At 36.8% G+C, this 19,610-nt stretch overlaps 1 protein-coding gene across 4 annotated transcripts in view; it reads left to right on the top strand.

Annotated features, from left to right (window-relative positions):
- The window catches only part of PMP22 (peripheral myelin protein 22), a 105,365-nt gene that overhangs the window by 42,535 nt on the left and 43,220 nt on the right, over positions 1-19,610 (top strand). For 3 of the 4 annotated variants that reach the window (XM_069076691.1, XM_069076690.1, XM_069076688.1), the window contains one exon: positions 8,694-9,943. The exons of the other annotated variant lie outside the window; for it this stretch is intronic. In XM_069076691.1, the coding sequence (XP_068932792.1) occupies positions 8,694-8,857 (164 nt within the window). In that variant the 3' untranslated portion in view covers positions 8,858-9,943. Of the gene's footprint in view, positions 1-8,693; positions 9,944-19,610 lie in introns of those variants that run through there. 4 annotated transcript variants of the gene reach the window in all.

Genomic DNA, 19,610 nt, shown 5'->3' with positions numbered 1-19,610 from the left:
TAAGAAGAGAGTGAGAAGAGAAAAGTGGAGGAACCGATTGTGGACAGACTTTTCTAGGAATTTAGCTACAAAAGGAAGAAGAGAAATAGGATGATATCAGGGATGGAAGGATCAAGTAAGGGTTTATTTTTTGGTTTTATTTTTTTTTCAGGATAAGAGATATAGATATTGGAATATTTCTAGGCAGTAGGAAATGAGACAGTAGAGAAGGAGAGATTGAAACTGAGAGAGTAGGGATAACAGAGGAAGCCGTCTGTTGGAGGAGATGAGATGAAATGCAATTGCTTGAACAAGTAGAAAGGTTAGCCTTGGTAAAGAGTAAGGCCACTTAATAATGTGAAAAAGGTGAAGGAGGAAAAAGTGGCAAAAGGCACCTGAGTGATAGAAGATAAGAAAGAGGGGAGAAGAAGGAACTCAATATGAATGGCCTCAATTTTTCCTGTAAAATATGAGGGAAGGCTCTCAGCTGAGAGAGTAGGAGGAAGGAGAACCATGGGAGATTTGAGGAGGGATGAAAAGGTTGAAAAGATAGCTTAAGGAATGAAGAGCTGCTGTGGAAAGTAGGATAGCGTGTTGATAAAGGGAGGTATAGTATGTTTGCTGAGCAGCAACAAGGGTCCATTTGAGGTTATCTAACATGAATTTGTAGTGGACCCAGTCAAAATGATTGAATGATTTTCTCTACCTTTATTCAGCAGCACAGGTATAGGCAAAAAGTCAACAAATAGTGGGAGTGATCTGAGGCTTAGCTGAGTATAATCAGCAATATAATAAAGAGACGAGGGGTTCAAGAAAAGAGGACAGTGTCAAGTTGAATTGGTTCATCAAGAAGTTAAGATGGGAAAAAGAGGGGAGAGTGACAAGGGAGATGGCCTGGGAGAGATCAAGAAGGATGAAGGATGAAAAAAAAAGCCAGTAACTTAGAATATATATGTAAATATTCTACTATATAATATATACTTATATTCTGAAGTAGTAACATTAGAATAATAGATTTAGAGCCAGAAAGGACCTTAGAGGCAATTCAATGCCCTGCTTTTACAGGTGAGGAAACTAAGGCTCTGTTAGAATAAGTGACTTGCCCAAATTCACTGTTAAATGACACTGTCTGAGTATCATTTGGAATTTGAGCCTAGGCCCTATACATCCAAACCTAGTGCCCATTCCACTGTATCATAGCTTGCTCTTCCTAGCCCCGAAGGCAAAACTCGAAACAATGCATAGAACTTAGCTAACATTAAAAGTAGAATTATCCTATGATAGTCAGGCAAATAAGTGTTAGAATAAACAGATTTCATTCATTCATTCACTCAATACAGAGACCAAGAGATAGAAACTGAATACACAAAAACTAAATAGTCCCTGACCTCAAGAAATTTATATTCTACTAGGGTGAAAAAACATGTCCCAGATAACAAATATAAAATATGTATAAACCATGATCCAGGGCTTAAGGCCCTTAGTTCAAGTAGACATAATCAGATCTTGCAGGCTACCCCAAGAAGGTCATCTTCTCTATGCCTTCTCTTGAAGTTTATACTAGGAAATCTCCAAACACAAGCTTAGGGATAGCTTGTGTTTAGCTTTCCTCAAATGTTTGTAACAAAGGATACCCATCTTTTCTGCAAGCACTCAAGCTACTTGAGTTTAAATATATGCTCAGAAAATCCTGTTTGAAAAGATGATGCCTCATAATTGCCTATTAGATGATATTCAGTACAGAAGACTATTAACTATTACTGTTAATCATTCCATTACATATTTAATTGTTTTTCTCATATTTAGGATATTAGAATGCTAAGTGTAACTATCAGCTTCCATTCTCACTCCCCAATAACCATGTTGTACATTTCCTAATAGAATATAAGCTCCTTAAGGGAAGAGATTGTTTTGTTTTTAACTTTCTAACCCCACTACCTAGTATACTGAGTGATCAGACAGTCTATCCAGGTCATTATTCTAGTATTTGGCCAGTAGGCTCCTAGTGGCATTTAACAAATAGTCCAGAGATTACAAACCTTGCTTACATAGTCTGAATTGTAGTGACCTTATTTGTTCTAGTTCTGGCTCAATGTCAAGCATTTATACCAACTGCAATCTTACAGAACATGACAGCAGAAAAGCTTTATTTGGCAGCAGAGAGACAAATATTAAGGTAGTAGATCATCAAGAATCGGACTTTGTCACATTCCTAGGCAACAATGTGTTGACTAGGGATTTGTGCTCTTTATAACTTTGTTATAGATTCAAGAAGTGTGTTAATTCTAAAGGGATTGCTATTTCAAGCCCCAGAGAGTAAATTCCTGTGGTTCTCAGGCTTGCTTTAAGAGACCAATAAGAACTTATAATCAAGAGAAAAAAATTTTAAATGAAATAAAATGTCTGAGGAAGCAAATTGAAAAGAGAATAACTTAGAAGAGAAAATGGTAACATTTACCCAAGTAACAAACTCCCTGAAAACTAGAATAAACCAAACAAAAATTGGTGACTATGAGACATCAAGAAATAGTCGAGCAGGGGGCGGCCAGGTAGCACAGCGAGTAAGAGCACTGGCTCCAGTGTCAGAATGACCTGGAGATCGAATCCCGGGCTCAGACACTTAGCACCCACCCAGAAACACCTGGCCGTGTAACCTTGAGCAAGTTACATAACCCCAATTGCTTAGGGGCGGCCAGGTGGCTCAGCAAGTAAGAGCACTGGCTCCAGTGTTGGGACGACCTGGAGATCGAATCCTGGGCTCAGACACTCAGCACCACACCCAGAAATAACTGGCCATGTAACCTTGAGCAAGTTACTTAACCCTGATTGCTTAATTTAAAAAAAAAATAGTCAAGCAAAATCCAAGGATTGAAAAGATAGAAGAAAATGTAAGATATCTGATATAAAAAACAGCTGACCTAGGAAACAGTTTGGGAGATAATTTGAACTCCCTGAAAACCATTGTTAAAGAAAACCAGGACACTGTATTTCAAGATAATACAAATAAAAACTGCCCAGGTCTATTCAAAATAGGAGACAGAATTGCTTGGTTGATTGTTGTCCTTTGTTCTCAAAGAGAATCAAAATGATATCACTGTGTTAGAGTCAGGTCTGACTGTGATTGATTAGACCAATACAAGTTCAGAATGCTCTACCACAGGTCAGGTACAAATAGCCCATGTGAACATTTGGGGTGGGTTCTCTAAAATTTCACATCTCACATTTCTTTTGAGCTTCTTCAGTTCTGCTTTGCTCATAGAGATGAGGGTATGTCTTGTTGAGCAGCCCTGTGCCAGTGTCTCCCATGTGACACAAACTATCCCAAAGTTCTTGAGAGACCTTGAGAGTATACAAGGGTATCACTTTTTCTGACCACCATATGAATGCTTGCACTATGTGAGTTCTCCATAAAATAGTCTTTTTGGCATTTGAACAACATGGTCAGCCCATCAGAATTGCACTCTCTGCAGTAGAGTTTGAATGCTTGGCAGTTTAGTTCAAGAAAGGACCTGGCATCTTATCCTGCCAGGCGATCTTCAGAATCTTCCTAAGACGATTCAAATGGGTGTCATGATGACTGAGTGGTCTAAGGCACCAGACTCAAGATTGCTCCTTTCCTAACGGAAGGCAAAATAAAGATTAAAGACTCCATCCAATCACCTCCTAAAACAGACCCCAAAAGGAAATGCCTTAGGATTGTTAAAAACTGCAAACATCCAAAATGGGTTCAAATACCAAACATCCACAATCAGGATCATAGAAGACCTCATAGCTTCTACTTTAAATATGAGGAGATCTTGGAATACAATATTCCAAAAGATAAAAGATACAGGTTTACAATCGAAAAAAAATTACCCTGCAAAGATGAGTATAGTCCCAGTGGATTTGAGGGAAGTATAGAACTTTAATGGAATAGAGAACTTTCAAGCATTTCTTAAGAAAAGACCAGAACTGAATAGAAACTTTGAGATGCAAACAAGACTCCAGAGAAAATTTATTCACTGTACTAGGAAAAAAGAAACACGTGTCCCTTGAAACCTTAATATCCTAAAGGTATATTATTTAGCACCTAAGGGAACTAAAGTATAGGACCAGAGTGTGAAGTGGTTTGTTCTGAAGGTTTCAATAGGGAACATAAAAAGAAATGTAAAAGCAATACATTAGTGTAGAAAGTAAGGAGAAAGATGTAGAAGTTGCTATTTCTTATAATTGGGGTATATGAAAAGAGGATACAAATATGAGGAGGGTGGCAATGGGTATCAGATGAAACTCACTCTTAACTGAAATGGATAAAGGAGGGTTGTACACACACATACACATAAAACGTTTCTTTAGAATACATCAAACTCAGGGGCGGCCAGGTAGCACAGCGAGTAAGAGCACCGGCTCCAGTGTCAGGATGACCTGGGGATCCTGGCTCAGACACTTAGCATCCACCCAGAAACACCTGGCCGTGTAACCTTAAGCAAGTTACTTAACCCCAATTGCTTAGGGGCGGCCAGGTGGCTCAGCAAGTAAGAGCACCAGCTCCAGTGTCGGGATGACCTGGGAATCAAATCTGGGCTAGATACTTAGCACAACACCCAGAAATAACTGGCTGTGTAACCTTGAGCAAGTTACTTAACCCCGATTGCTTTAAAAAAAATAATACATCAAACTCCACAGGGAAATAATTGAGGATGAGAGAGAGGGAAGGATAGTACTGGAGAAGCAGTAGCCACAAGCAAAACAAATTTCCTGATCTTGAAAGGAGGATTAAAAGAGAAAAGAGATAGAATCCAAGGGGATGCCCATCAACCTGGCCATGGTTAAATAAATTTTGGTATATCTATGAATCTATCTTCTGTCTACCTACCTACCTACTTATTTATATCTTGGAAATGTAAATAGACAATTTGGGAATAGAATTAAACAAGAGGAAAACAGCCTCGGTTACCTTTCAGAAGTTGCAGAACTTCATTAATGTCCACAAACTTCTCCTAGAAGCAAAGGCCCATCTTTTTAATTTCAGTATTACACTAGTATTGTTATTTGCCTGTGAGTTATGGAGCAACATACTTCCAAATAATTATTTCAAATAAAGCTCTTACTGGGCATAAGCTTGCTTTAAAATCTAACAAGAAAATGTGAAGAAATAAAATAAAATTCTTTTTTTTCCCAAAGAAATGTGTTATCAAAAAAGATGGGTCAGTCACGTGGTGAGAGCAAGGGATAATCTGTGTATTCTACTGGCATCATTAGGATGATCGTAGCAGAAAGTGAGAAAAGCTCCCAGGACAATTGTCAGGCATGGATGGGTCATGATCTGCATTATTGGAGAAAACATCCACAGTGATGATGTCATAGATCCTTCTGAATAGATAAACACTTATGAAACTCACTTAACTCCTTCTTCTGGTCTTAAAACTATCCAAGCTGACTATTATAATTAAATTGAGTTTTCTTCATTTGTGAAGTTCTGCCAGCTCCAGAAACTAGACATAAATAGAAGATGGCTTTTCTAAACTTACGCATATTCACCAAAAAATTTCTATTTCTATATGTGTTGCCTGGGGATTCAATCTGGTGTTTCCCATAGACTAATACAGCTAGGATATGTAGATGCCGTCATATTTTTCAAAAGGAACTGATTGGTAGGAGCGACTAGGTAGTGCAGTGAGTAAAAGCACCAGCCCCAGAGTTGGGAGGACCCGGGATTGGTTCCGGCCTCAGATACACAAAATAACTGGCCAGCTGTGTAACCTTGGGCAAGTTACTTAACCCCAATTGCTTTAAAAAAAAAAAGGAACTGATTGGGGTGCAATGAATAGAACACTAGCCATAGGGTCAGGAGGACCTGAGTTCAAATCTGGCCTCAAAACACTTGACACTTACTAGCTTTGTGACCTTGGGCAAGTCACTTAACCCTAATTGCCTTGCCTTCCCCCCCACCAAAAAAAGGAACTGATTGATATATTTCTTCCTAACTTAAACCCTGTCTGTATTATCAGCTTTCAACCTAGCTTTAGCTTATTATAATTATTATTACCTAGATTTATCCCTTATTATCACATCCTTTCGGTCACTTCCCCTACTCCTTTCTGTAAGTAGATCATTGTTCAGGTGACAAATTCACATTTTCTTAAAGAGAAGATCCCCTCTCAATAGAAGGAATTTCGTTTTTCTGGGAGTGGTAACTTGAGAGTAAGGAGGCTAACAGGATAAAAATACTTGAGGACCAGTGGTCTTAATAATAGTCAGTATGGTCCCAGCAGATTAGAACTATGGCTCCTTTGAACTACATTACATCATTAGTAGTTGTTTCAAGTTGTATCAAGGCTTAGTCAACTTTCAGTAGGTAAGAAGTACAGTAGCAGCTTGTGATTCTAATTCTAGATTTCTAAGAGAGTTGCCTAGCCATCTCAAAGGGGGCCAATGGAGTAGGAGTTTTCCTCCCTAACTAGAAAAAGAAAACTGTCTGGACCTTATTAATTCAGCATATTCCAACTTCTGCACTTTGCTTAAACAAAGTGGCAGTGTACAAATAGCTCAAATAGTATTGAGGTTAAATGTAGGTGGTCCTAGGAGCCATCTGGGAAATTTAGAATGAAAGTAATCTCAGTGGCATGTTGAATATATAATGGGATCTCTGGTAGAAACTCAAAGACCTTGTTTTCAGCAGTGAACAGAGTAGACTTTGTGCAGGCATAAGTGAGGGCTGTTGACATCAGTGGATTTTTTACCCTCTACTTCAGCAGAGATGTGACTGACATGATTGGGATTCTGGTCTGGAGAGGCTGCTATACTAGGACTCAAAGTGGAGTCTTCTCTCCCTTCACTAGAGAATGCTTATGCTGAGAGAGGAGAGGATCCTTCACCTTCTAGTTTGTCATGCATCCATTCATCCTTATCTAAGTTTCAGAGAATCACCTCAGTCCTTTAGACATCAGTGGAAGACAAGTGGACAATGCTGCTACTGATTAGAAAATTTACTCATGCATTTATTGCATAGACATTTCAGACTCTTTCATTTCCTTTGAATACTCAGTTCTATTTTTCTTTCTCTGCCTTCTTTCTCATTCCTTTTTCCTCTAGTTCACTCATTTATTTTCTTTCTTCTCCCCTTTCTTCATTACCATAGGTATTGGAATCTTTGAGTCTCAGAATTGGAAGGGATCTCAAAGGTCATCTGGTACAACTTGGCTGTGCTGTAATTCCCTCTACGACATTTCAACTGTGATCATTAGAAAGATATTGCTTATATTGAGCAAAATTTGCCTCTGCAACTTCCAACCTTTGCTCCTAGTTTACTCCTTCAAAGCCAAGAAAGACAAATTTAATCTTCTTCCACGTGGTAGCATTTGAAATACTTGAGATAGCTATCATCTGCTCCTCTGCCCTTTCTTTTCCCAGGGTAACCATCCCTAGGTTTCTTTAAATTATCCTAGTATGCCATGATTTCTCTTCAATTGTTATTCTCCTTGGGGAAAATTTTGTCACTGCCCTTCCCAAAGTGTGATCCCTATAACTAAACTCAGTAATCCAGATGTGAATTGATCAGGATATTAACAATGAGATTACCACATCAGTCTTTCTGGACACTTTTCTTGGAGTCAGGACCTGTGATTTCATCAATTAATATTGAAAATATGACAAGGGACTCTAATAAGGATAAAGGACATTTTCTTTATGTTAGGACATTTTCTTCATCTGGTGTTGATTTGATATGGATAAAAGAGAGAGGTTGGTTGTTTTGTTTTGGTTTGGTTTTTTTTCTGAATTTCATTTCTTATAGACTCTGTAGGGCCATGAACTCTGCTTCAAAGGAATGTGTGGCAATGACTTATATTGGCAAACAACTGTAAATGTGTATGCAATATCTTCTGATGATAAAACTCTAAATCTTTTTTGCTTTTCTGATTTTATACAACTTTGTTGACTAAAATACATTGAAATAAGTATTAGAATAACTCATTGATATTTTGCTTTTTTTTTTTCTTTTTGGAGGGCAATTGGGGTTAAGTGACTTGCCCAAAGTCACACAGCAAGTAAGTGTGTCAAGTGTCTGAGGCTGGATTTGAACTTAGGTCCTCCTCATGCCAGGGTCGGTGCTCTATTCACTGCACTACCTAGCCACCCCTTGATATTTTACTTTTTTTATTGGAGTTAGAAAAGATAGTGGATAATAAAGATAGCTCTCCTGGTCACAATATCGTCTTTCTAAGAATTTAATAGAAGGCACTCTTTACATTATTTTTGTCACTGGCTTTCCCTAAAATTAGAGAAATCTAAAGGCTGAATGTACAAAAGGAAGAGAGAGAATAATTATGGGATATATATTGAAAGCACTTAGAGAATAGGAGCTATGTTTTCTTTAATTTTTGTAGTTTTGTGTTAATTTTGTGGAGTAGACCTGCAGATTTCACTGCTATTGGGAACTACCAATGAGGAAACTATAAATCAGCATCTATTCTGAAACTTATGTCTTAAAGAGTTGTCTGGAACACTGAGGGGTTAAGTGACTTATGCAGAATTGCACGACTAATGGATATCAGAGATCGCACTTGAACTCAGATCTTTCCAACTTCTATTTCTCATTTTACTTAGTATCTTCCATGATATTTGATAGATGCTCAATGAGTATTTAAGGACTTAACTCAGTCCATCTTTCCCTAAGGTTAGTGTGTACTCTTAAGTTGACTCTTTTTCATATCATGTGACTCTACCTTTTGCAGGCCTGTGTGTGATGAGTGCAGCATCAATCTACACAGTGAAACACACGGAGTGGCAACACAACATGGATTATGCTTTTGGCTTTGCTTATATCTTGGCCTGGATCTCTCTTCCCTTGGCTCTCACCAGTGGAGTAATCTATGTCATCTTGCGAAAACGTGAATGAAGCTTCACCCAAGCTGCTTGTAGGAAGTTCTGGATATCCCTGTGGAAGGGAAAAGGAAAACAATGAAACAAAGAGAAATAACAAAAAAATCCAAACCAAACCACAAAAATGGAGGGAGGTTACTATGTTGATATGTATATAATATCTATGGTTTTTTTAAAAACCTATTTATAACACTTTCTAGATGTATGTACATAGCATTGTTTGCTTTTGTCTTGACAGTATGCCTTGAGTTAAACCCTAAAGAAGTGCCTAAGAAAGTTCAAATACTAACAGTGTAATCAAAATTCTATTTTGTCTCAGTTTTCCTTGAAAAACTGATCATCTGATCAGAAAAAAATATCACCTGATATTTTTCCTTCTGCCTTTCACTCCATCCCCTATTGCCTTCACCTGAAACTGAATACATCCCACACATCTGTACCACTTTCCCTCATTTAGAAAATGATATATGCCCATCTAATCCCAAATGGGCATAAACCACAAGTTCCTTTATGCTGTATGATTTAAATATACACTGGTTAAATCTCCAGTGTATGCATTTCCAGGGACATGTTGTCTCCTTCAAAACTAGAACCCATGCAGAAAGACAGCTAGCAACTTTGAAGTATTTCTTCCTTTCATGTTGGCAAATCAGTGATCAACTAAGCCACATCTATAAAATGGTGCTATGTATTTACCATTCCTTTACCATTGCTAGTCATTTAACCTACTCACTGGAAAACTCAGTTAACAGTTTTACAAAATAAGGTAAAATAGAGAATTGAATAATTCTGTGTAATATAAATTGCTTTTGTACTAGGGCTGCTATTCTTTCTTCTTTTTAAATAAAATCTTCATAATACTCCCTCCTCCTTTTTCTTATGACAAGCCTCTAGACTCTCCGGGGCCATGAACACTCAGGGCTCATTTGGGTGCAGCCTCTTTTCTCTGCTTCAAAGGAATGTCTGGCAATGACTTGTATTGGCAAACAACTGTAAATGTGTATGCAGTGCCTTCTGATGCTCAGACGCCAAACTTTTTTGCCTTTCTGATTTTATACATTTGTTGACTAAAATGCATTGAAATAAACATCAGAATAACTCATTGATATTTCTTTTTTTTAGCAAAGATAGTAGATAAAAACACATTGTGAAGAGGGAGGTGGGCTGGAGGGGGGTGTTATTGGAGTTATGGAGTATTCTGAAAGGTAGGTCTGTTTCTGTCATGTTAGAACATGCCTCAGAGGGCCAGAGTCAGACTGTGGTTCTATACCTTTCTACTCCTCAGAGAGACCACTAAAGACATCTAATAATTTGCTATTCTTTGGAAAGGGCTGAGATCTAGAGCTAAAAATTCATTATGCAAGGCTAAATGAATGTAATCCATTCTCACGAATTATAGGACCTATACATCCTAAATTATGTCAACAATGAGTTCATCTGTAGGTAATTTCAAAATATAAATTGCATTATTATTTAGAAGGAATTGTAAGATTTCATGAAAATATAAATTAAAAGCATCTGAGACTAAATTTCTGTGGGTTGCAACACATTAATTGGGGTGACCCAGATATAATTCCAAGAAGCTTCCAGGGGTGAAAGAAAAGAGTTGTTAATCTCTTTCTAGTTTTGGTTCTTCCCTTTTGACCTAGGGATCAGGGAAAATGAGAAGAAACCCCTTCCCAGGCCACAGCAGTACCCCACACTTTTTTCATTCCTTTTGTTTTGTCAAATCTTCATGAAGGAGTCCTACTGCATATGGTCTATACTACTTCTGCTACAATCTCTATTCCTAGGAAGGATTATAAATAGAAGTTTTTAAGATCTTAAAAAGCAATCCAGGAAGAGTTGAATGAGCAAACAACTGATTTATCATTGAAGACAAAACAAGACATTTACCTGCAGCCAGAGTAATTGAAAGGGTGCTTTGAGTCTTCTATATTTAGGTTCAGTTCCAAGTTCTGCTTTTTTATAAGCAATCCCCTCTCTACCCTTTACATAACTTCTTTTCCACCTGTGTCCACAGTCTTCTGTGAAAATACTCACATTTAAGCATTTTTATTATTTAAATGATTAATAGATCTCTCTCTTTCTCAACTAAATGGCAAATTTCTCAAAGAAAGGTACTAGATCTTATATTTCATATTTCCTATTCTACACCTGACATGGTACTGAGAACATTAAAGCTTGTCAATAAATTGAGTTCTATAGTAGTTGAGAATTTCACTGACATGGTGACATATTACTCTTGTATTTAAAGGTAGGACTAGATGACCTCTAAGACCCCTTCCAAACAAAAGACTTCACACAGTAAAAACCCTTGAGAATTCATGCACAGGAAGCAGTCAGAGGATATATGAGTGCTATTGGCTCTCTAGAATATATGCAGATCTGAACAACTGGCTCAGCTGATGCAATGTCTCCATGCAGAGCATATGGAAAATTTGTTTCTAGGAGAATCATGGTAACGTGATTTAGATCTTAAGAAAAATTGTACAGTATATATAGATGATCCATAACTAGTTCTGATTGACTAACAATGTGATGAAGGGGAGGAGTTCTAACTGGCTTCAGAAACATTCAGAAAGTCCTATCAGTTTCTGCTTCCTTCCTCTTTGCCTCTTTTTAGTTGGTTTCATGATTCTATTGCTCACAGAGTCTAGTGAGGTGGTATCCTATAGCCGGGGTGAGGGGTGGAAGAGTCATTGGGATCTTTTCTGCTCCAAGGCTATATGGCCCCTGAGAGGTATGCCTGGGTCTTTGGCCTTTTCTTTGTTCTTTTTTCATTCTGGGTAGAGAAAGTGGAACTTCATAGCCCAGTGATTGTGGAGTGTCATTATGAGGGTTCACCAGCATCTCATTCTTCCAGAGCTTGAGCTCCACTGTAGGCATTGCAGTAAGCCCAGCATTGATAACCCAAGGAGCAATCTTCAGGCGTGACCTTCAGGATTCTGACCCAACAGGACTCATCCAGTGGTCATGCTGTATCTGGACATGAATTTGGTGGGCTATGTAGGGAAAGGAAAAGGAATATTCATTTATATAGCACCTACTATATGCCGGGCACTTTGCTAAGCACTTTTTTACAAATATTATCTCATTTGATCTTCACAACAACTTTGTGAGGAAGGTGCTGCTATTATCCGCATTTTATAGTTAGGAAAACAGGCAAACAGAGGTTAAACGACTTGCCCATGATCACACAGCTAATAAGTATAGGAACCAAACTAAGTTTTGATCCTGCTTCCCTAGAGACCAAGATGTTATGGAGGAGAGTATATCCTAGAAGTGTTGAGGGAAAGTATATGTTGGTTTTGCTATAATTTTGAAGTAAATATACCTTTGTAAAAGTTACTTGATGTTCTGCAGTTAAATGGAACTAGGTCGCTAGTCATTATACCCCTAACAATGGGGCAACATAGTCAATGAGGACTTGGGTCAATGGCATAAAAGAAGAGAGACATCCCCAAGGTACTTGAAAACCCCAAGGGAGGAGATGTAGCAGGCCTGACCCTGAGAAAGTGGGGTTAGTATATACACAATACAGGTACATGCTCTGAAGGGTGATGGAGGAGAAGGTAAGCCCCCAAAAAGCAGGCCTACCCTAATATTCCATTCACTTGACTGAGTCATTCACAATGCTGAGTATTCCCCAAGTTATTGCTTTGACAGTATCTAGCTTGTGTCTTCTCTTTATGATAAGCATTGGCTCAGTCACTTACTGGGAAATGGGTCAGGAAAACTCAGCACATAAATCTTATAATAGGCCCTTCTCTCTTAAATGCTAACACTCCTGTCACTTTAAGTAGGATTTTAGGACTAATACTGGAGAGGCTTTTGTTCTTCCCTATTACTCTGATTTTATCTCAGGTGACTGTCAGCCACTAGTTAGTAATACCTTATTCAGTTAAATCAAGTACATAATGGAGAACCATGAAACCAGAGAATGTCAGAGTTGGAAGGATCCTTAGAGATCTAGTGCAAGCATTTCATCTTACACATGAGGAAACTGAGAACCACAGAGAGATAACTTTCCTATTGTCCTTCCTATGGATCATCAATGACAGATCCAAAGCTCTATCCCAGATGTTTTTATTCCTACTAAGATGCTCCACCACCAGGGGTGTTCCAGTTAATATTTAATATGTTAATATGAATATATGCTTAAAAGTGTTTTTAATAAAGATAAAAATATAATTTTTAAAACATTAACACAGTTTAACTTCTTATATGTAAATCTTAAGACATGGCAGTCCTTAAAAATGACCTCAAAAAATCTAAGTATGTTTTATATTGTATATGCAATATACAATTTCCTTTAGATATTAGCTCTTTAAAAAGAAGCACCATAGGTAGTCTTGCCTCTGACCCATAATGAGTGACTCTTGACTATAGCCAACCAACCTATCTGAACTTCAGATAAAATCAGAATAGTAAAACCTTTAATACCCACTTCATCAAGTTGATCAAATGATATAATATATATCCTGTAAATCTAAAAAGCCCTATATAAATGTTATTTATCATGTATTGTGTGTAAAATATAATAACATGATATAATATATGCTATTGCATAGTATATGATATTAATAAATATTGTTACAAAATATATTTATATTATATTGATATATAATATGTATTATACATAATATATAATATTTTTCTATTTTATTATCAAGTCTTTATCCATGGCTACTATAGACCATTTTCACCATTTTTAGACTTCTTGAGCTATTTCAACTTATACTCAGAGTTAAGATCTCGTTAAGACCTTTCAGTTATACTTCAGTACTGTTTTCAAATATCTCACAACTTCTCTTAGTCATCTTTTTCTAATATATACTGCTTTGTTCTCAACTCTCTGGCCTCTAGAATCTAAGCCTTATATTCTACAGTCAACTATCTTTCCTCTAATGCTATTTTTATTTTTTTAGTTTAATATTTTATTTTCCCCCAGTTACATAACATTCATTTTTAAAACTTTGAGTTCCAAATTCTCTCTTTTTCTCCCTCCCCACCTCTCCTCATTGAGAGGACAAGCAATTCGATGTAGATTATACATGTGTAGTCATGTAAAACACTTCCATAATAGTCATGTTGTGAAAAACTATATTTCCTTCCATCCTATTCCCCTCACCCCATTTACTCTATTCTCTCTCTCTTTTCACTCTGTCCCTCCTCAAAACTGTTTTGCTTTTGGGGCAGTGAGGTAGCGCAGTGAATAGAGAGCACTGACCTGAGTGCTCTGACTCTCTGACAGGAGAACTGACAGGAGAACCCGAGTTCAAATCTGGCCTCAGACATTTTGACACACTTACTACTTACTTAATGTGTGTTTGTATGGTTCTATCTGCATTCTGAATTCACTTCTCTATCTGCAGGTAGGTAGCATGCTTCTTATAAGTCTTCTGTAATTGTAACTGGTCATTTTGTTGATCAGAGTTTCCAAGTCTTTCAGATTTGATTGTCATTATTGTTATTGTGTAAATTGTTCTCCTGGTTCTGCTCTCTTCATTTTTCATCAGTTCATCTCCTTCATCATTTTTTACAGCACAAAAGTACTCCATCACATACATATACCAAACCTTTCATCAAATGATGGGCCCTTAGTTTCTCATTTTTTTGCCACCATAAAAAAGTAGCTATCCATATTCTTGTACATATGGGTTCCTTTTCCTCCTCCTTTGATGTCTTTGGGGTATATACCTAGTAAATTGTACTAGATCAAAGTGTATGCATAGTTTAATAGCTTTGGGGGAATAGTTATAAAATTGCTTTCCAGAATGACTCCATACTGCTTTTCTACACTCCACAATGCATTATTGTACTTGATTTTCCACAAGCCCTCCAGCATTTATCATTTTCCTTTTTGGTTAGCTTTGTCAATGAGGTAGAGGTACGGTTTTAATTTGCATTTCTCTAATAATTAGTGATGTGTAGCATTTTCCATATAGCTATCAATAGTTTAAATTTCTTCCTCTGAAAACTGCCTATTCATATTCTTTGACCATTTATCAATTGGGAAATGGCTCTCATTTTTATAAAATTTGAGACCTTCATCAGAGATACTAATTGCAAAAGTTTCCCCCCTAAATTCCTGCTTCTAATTAAATTTGACCTGAATTGGTTTTATTTAGGCAAAAACTTTTAAATTTTATGTATTCAAAATTGTTTATTTTACCTTCTGTGAATCTCTCTACGTCTTTTTTGGTCATAAATTCTGCCCTACTAGTTCCAAATTGCTTTACTTAGGGCTGCCTCCTTCCATAGAAAGCATATATTCCCTTGCTTTTTTTTAAGGGAATATTCTTATTCCCTCTGAACAAGTCAGAAACAAAATAAAATGGTTTTAATTAAACACATTTCTTCCAGTAGAATAATCTTAAACCATCACAAGTGCCTCCTAAAGATGCCCCTTTTGCACCCCTTACTCAAATCACTTCACTCCTCTGAGCCTCAGTTTCTTCATCTGTAGAAAAAGTATACTTCAATGAGAGAATCTTTAATCCTTCCTGTTCCAGTATTTTATAATTCTTTGAGTTACCTTCTCATCAATATTCTTTTTTTTTCATTTGTTTTAGTCTTTTTCTATAATTCTCTGGCAAATAGCATCTACTCCCTGACAATTTCACTGCTATAAAATTTAAAATCTTAATTGCTTCTATGATATTTGTTTTTCTTTCTGAAAATATTTAAGGAATGGTTAAATATTAGGAATAAGCAAAAGTGACATTTTCAAAGAGAAATTCTCAACTATGTTGGAGAGGGTGTTTGGCATCTACCAACTACAGAGGTCAGGGATAGGCAAGAGCATGGAAGGAGAACAAGTAAGCTTTGCTTTGTTTCTCCTCTTCCTCCTACTCTACCCACTGCTCTGCTGACTCTTAGGAAAAAGAAGAGTGCTTTTGTCTAAGACTTGGATTTCAATATGTGACTCATGGTGCAAATGCTACTTGCTTAAGATTTTTAGCAAAAACAACTTTTTTTCTAATTAGCTAAAAGGCATAAACAAGTAAGCCAATAGGCTTTAACCACCTGCTCAATGTTATGCTTGTATATAACTGACTCCTGCTGTATGAATAGGCTAATATTAATAATTATAATTGAAGCAGAATGTATTTAATACTATAACTATGAAATGGAGTTTATTAATAATAATTATAGAATGCAACCCCCAAATGCTGATTTTTAATTATTGAAAAATTAGAAATATTTTCCAAGTTTTTTTAGAAAGTCCAGGACAGGGGCGGCCAGGTAGCACAGCGAGTAAGAGCACTGGCTCCAGTGTTGAGAAGACCTCAAGATCGAATCCCGGGCTCAGACACTTAGCACCCACCCAGAAACACCTGGCCGTGTAACCTTGAGCAAGTTACTTAACCCCAATTGCTTAGGGGCAGCCAGGTGGCTCAGCGAGTAAGAGCACTGACTCCAGTGTTGGGATGACCTGGATCAAATCCGGGCTCAGATACTCAGCACCACACCCAGAAATAACTGGCCGTGTAACCTTGAGCAAGTTACTTAACCCTGATTGCTTAAAAAAAAAAAAAAAAAAGAAAGAAAGAAAGAAAGTCCAGGACTGAAAAGGAGTAATGTTAGATGAAGATTTTCCTTAAAGAATCACCTATGTTGATTTATGATACTGATTACTGGCACTATGCTGATGGGTCATGATGCTATGGCCATAACAACTCATTACTTTATGCACTTTGTGCACTAAATACGGGGGGTGGGGGGGGAGGATGATATTCTTTGTTTTTTCTTTTTTTAAGTTAATTTATTTATTTTTAGTTTTCAGCATCCACTTCCATAAGTTTTCAATTTTCTTCCCCTTCCTCCCATCCTTCCTTCCTAAGATAGCCTGCAATCTGATATAGACTCCACATATACATTCCTATTAAACATATTTTCTCATTAGTCATGTTATATAGAAGAATCAGAATGACTAGGAGGAGAAAGAAAAAAAAAGAGAAAATAGTCTGCTTTGCTCTGTATTCAGACTCTATAGTTCTTTCTCGGGATGTGGATGACATTTTCCATCATGAGTCCTTTGAAACTGTTTTAGATGCTTGCATTGCTGAGAAGGGCTAGGTCTATCAAAGTCAATCTTTGCACACTGTGGCTGTTACTGTATACAATGTTCTCCTGATTCTGCTCACTTCACTCAGCATCAGTTCATATAAGTCTTTCCAGGTTTTTCTGAAGTTCACCTGTTCATCATATCTTTTTTTAAAATTTTTTGGTCCCTATTAATTTGTTTACTTTTGGTTAACAAGATTCATTTCCACAATTCCTTGAGTTTCAAACTTTCTCTCCCTCCCCCCCATTCCCCTGCCATGGTGGCATACAATCAAGTGTAGTATCTGCAAATACTTTCACATTAGGCATTAGTCAGGTTATAAGGAAGGATTGAATCAGATGGAATGAACAATGGGAAAGAGGAAACAAAACCAGACAAGAAAAAGAAAAAGAGCAGGTAGTTTGCTTCAATCTGGGTTAAAACTCTGTTCTTTCTCTGGATGTAGACATCTCTCTCCATCATGAGTCTTTTGGGATTGACTTATAACCCTGGATTGCTGAGAAGAGTCCAGCCTATCAAAGCTGGTCATCACAAATACATTGTGTCTGTAATTGTGTACAAATTTCTCCTTGCTCTACTCTTCTCACTCAGCATCAGTTCATATAAGCCTCTCCAGGTAAATATGAAGTCTATCTGTTCCTCGTTTCTTATAGCACAATAGTATTCCATAACATGCATATACCACAACTTGTTCAGCCATTCCAAATTAATGGGCACCCCTTTAATTTCCAATTCTTTGCCACCACAAAAAGAGCTGCTATAAATATTTTTGTACATATGGGTCTTCTTCCCACTTCTATGATCACTTTGGGATACAACCCTAGAAGTGGTATTGCTGGGTCAAAACGTATGAAATTATTTACAGCCTTTTGGGCATAATTCCAGACTGATTTCCAAAATGGTTGGATCAGTTCACAACTCCACCAGCAATGCATTAGTGATCCAATTTGTCCACATCTTCTCCAGCATTTGTCATTTTTCTGTTTTGTCATCTTAGCCAATCTGACTGGTGAGATGTGGTACACCAGAGTTGTTTTGATTTGCACTTCTCTAACCAATAGTGATTTCAAGTATTTTTCTATGTTTATAAATATCTTTAATTTCTTCCTCTGAAAACTGCCTGTTCATTTCCTTTGACCATTTATCAATTGGGGATTCAAATCACTTGTATTCTTATAGATTTGACTCAATTCTCTGTATATTTTAGAAATGAGTCCTTTATCAGTGACATAGGTTGTAAAAATTCTTTCCCAATTTTCCACTTCCCTCCTAATCCTAGTTACATTGGCTTTGTTTGTACAGAAGCTTTTCAATTTAATGTAATCAAAATTATCCATTTTGCTTTTTATAATGCTCTCTAATTTTTGTTTGGTCATAAAGCCTTCCCCTCTCTACAAATCTGACAGCTAAACTATTCCTTGCTTTCCCAGATTGCTTAGAGTATCAGCCTTTATAGCTAGATCATGCACCCATTTAGACTTGACTTTGGTATATGGTGTTAGATAATGGTCTATGCCCAGTTTCTGCCATACTATATTCCAGTTTCCCCAGCAGTTTTTGTCAAATAGTGAGTTCTTATCCCAAAAGCTGAGGTCTTTGAGTTTATCAAACAGTGATTACTATAGTCATTGACTGCTGAGTCTCGAGTTCCCGATCTATTCCACTGATCCACTACTCTATTTCTCATCCAGTACCAAGTAGTTTTGAGGACTGCTGCTTTATACTACAGATTAAAATCTGTTATAGGTAGTCCACCATCCTTAACATTTCTTTTCATTAATTCCCTTGATATTCTGGACCTTTTGTTCTTCCAAATGAATTTTGTTACTATTTTTTCTAGCTCTATAAGGTAGATTTTTGGTACATTGATTGGTATGGCACTAAATATATAATTTAATTTAGGTAAAATTATCATTTTTATTATATTAGCTTGACCCAGTCACGAGCAATTGATGTCTTTCCAATTAGTTAGATCTGACTTTATTTGTGTGATATGTGTTTTGTAGTTGTGTTTATATAGGTCTTGGGTTTGTTTTGGCAGGTAGATCCCCAAATATTTTGTAACGTCTACAGTAATGTTAAATGAGATTTCTCTTTCTATCTCTTGCTTTTGATTTTCATTAGAAATATACAGGAATGCTGAGGATTTATGTGGGTTTGTCTCAAGTAGTTTTTTACTTGATCCTCTAGGATTCTCTAAGTATATCATCGTATCATCTGCAAAGAGTGATTGTTTTGTCTCTTCTTTGCCTAATTTGTATCTTTGATTTTTTTTTCTTCTCTAATTGCTACTGCTAACATTTCTAGTACCAGATTTAATAAGAGGAGTGATAGTGGACATCCTTGTTTCACCCCTGATCTTATTGGAAATGCCTCTAGCTTCTCCCCATTACATGTAATACTTGCTGATGACTTTAAATAGATGCTACTATTATTTTAAGGAAGGCTCCATTTATTCCTTTACTTTCTAGTGTTTTTAATAGGAATGGATGTTGTATTTTGTCAAAAGCCTTTTCTACATCTATTGAGATAATCACATGGTTTTTGCTAGTTTTATTTTTAATATGATCAATTATACTGATGGTTTTCCTAATATTAAACCATCCTTGCATTTCTTGAATAAATCCTACCTGATCAAAGTGTATTATTCTTGTGATAAGTTGCTGTAGTCTTTTTGCTAACATTTTATTTAAAA

The sequence above is a fragment of the Petaurus breviceps genome, unplaced genomic scaffold, assembly GCF_028583685.1.
Source record: "Petaurus breviceps papuanus isolate PSGF00001 unplaced genomic scaffold, PetGlider_PUasm1.0 90925, whole genome shotgun sequence".
Taxonomy (NCBI): Eukaryota; Metazoa; Chordata; class Mammalia; order Diprotodontia; family Petauridae; genus Petaurus; species Petaurus breviceps.
This window is presented reverse-complemented; position numbering and strand designations above follow the sequence as displayed.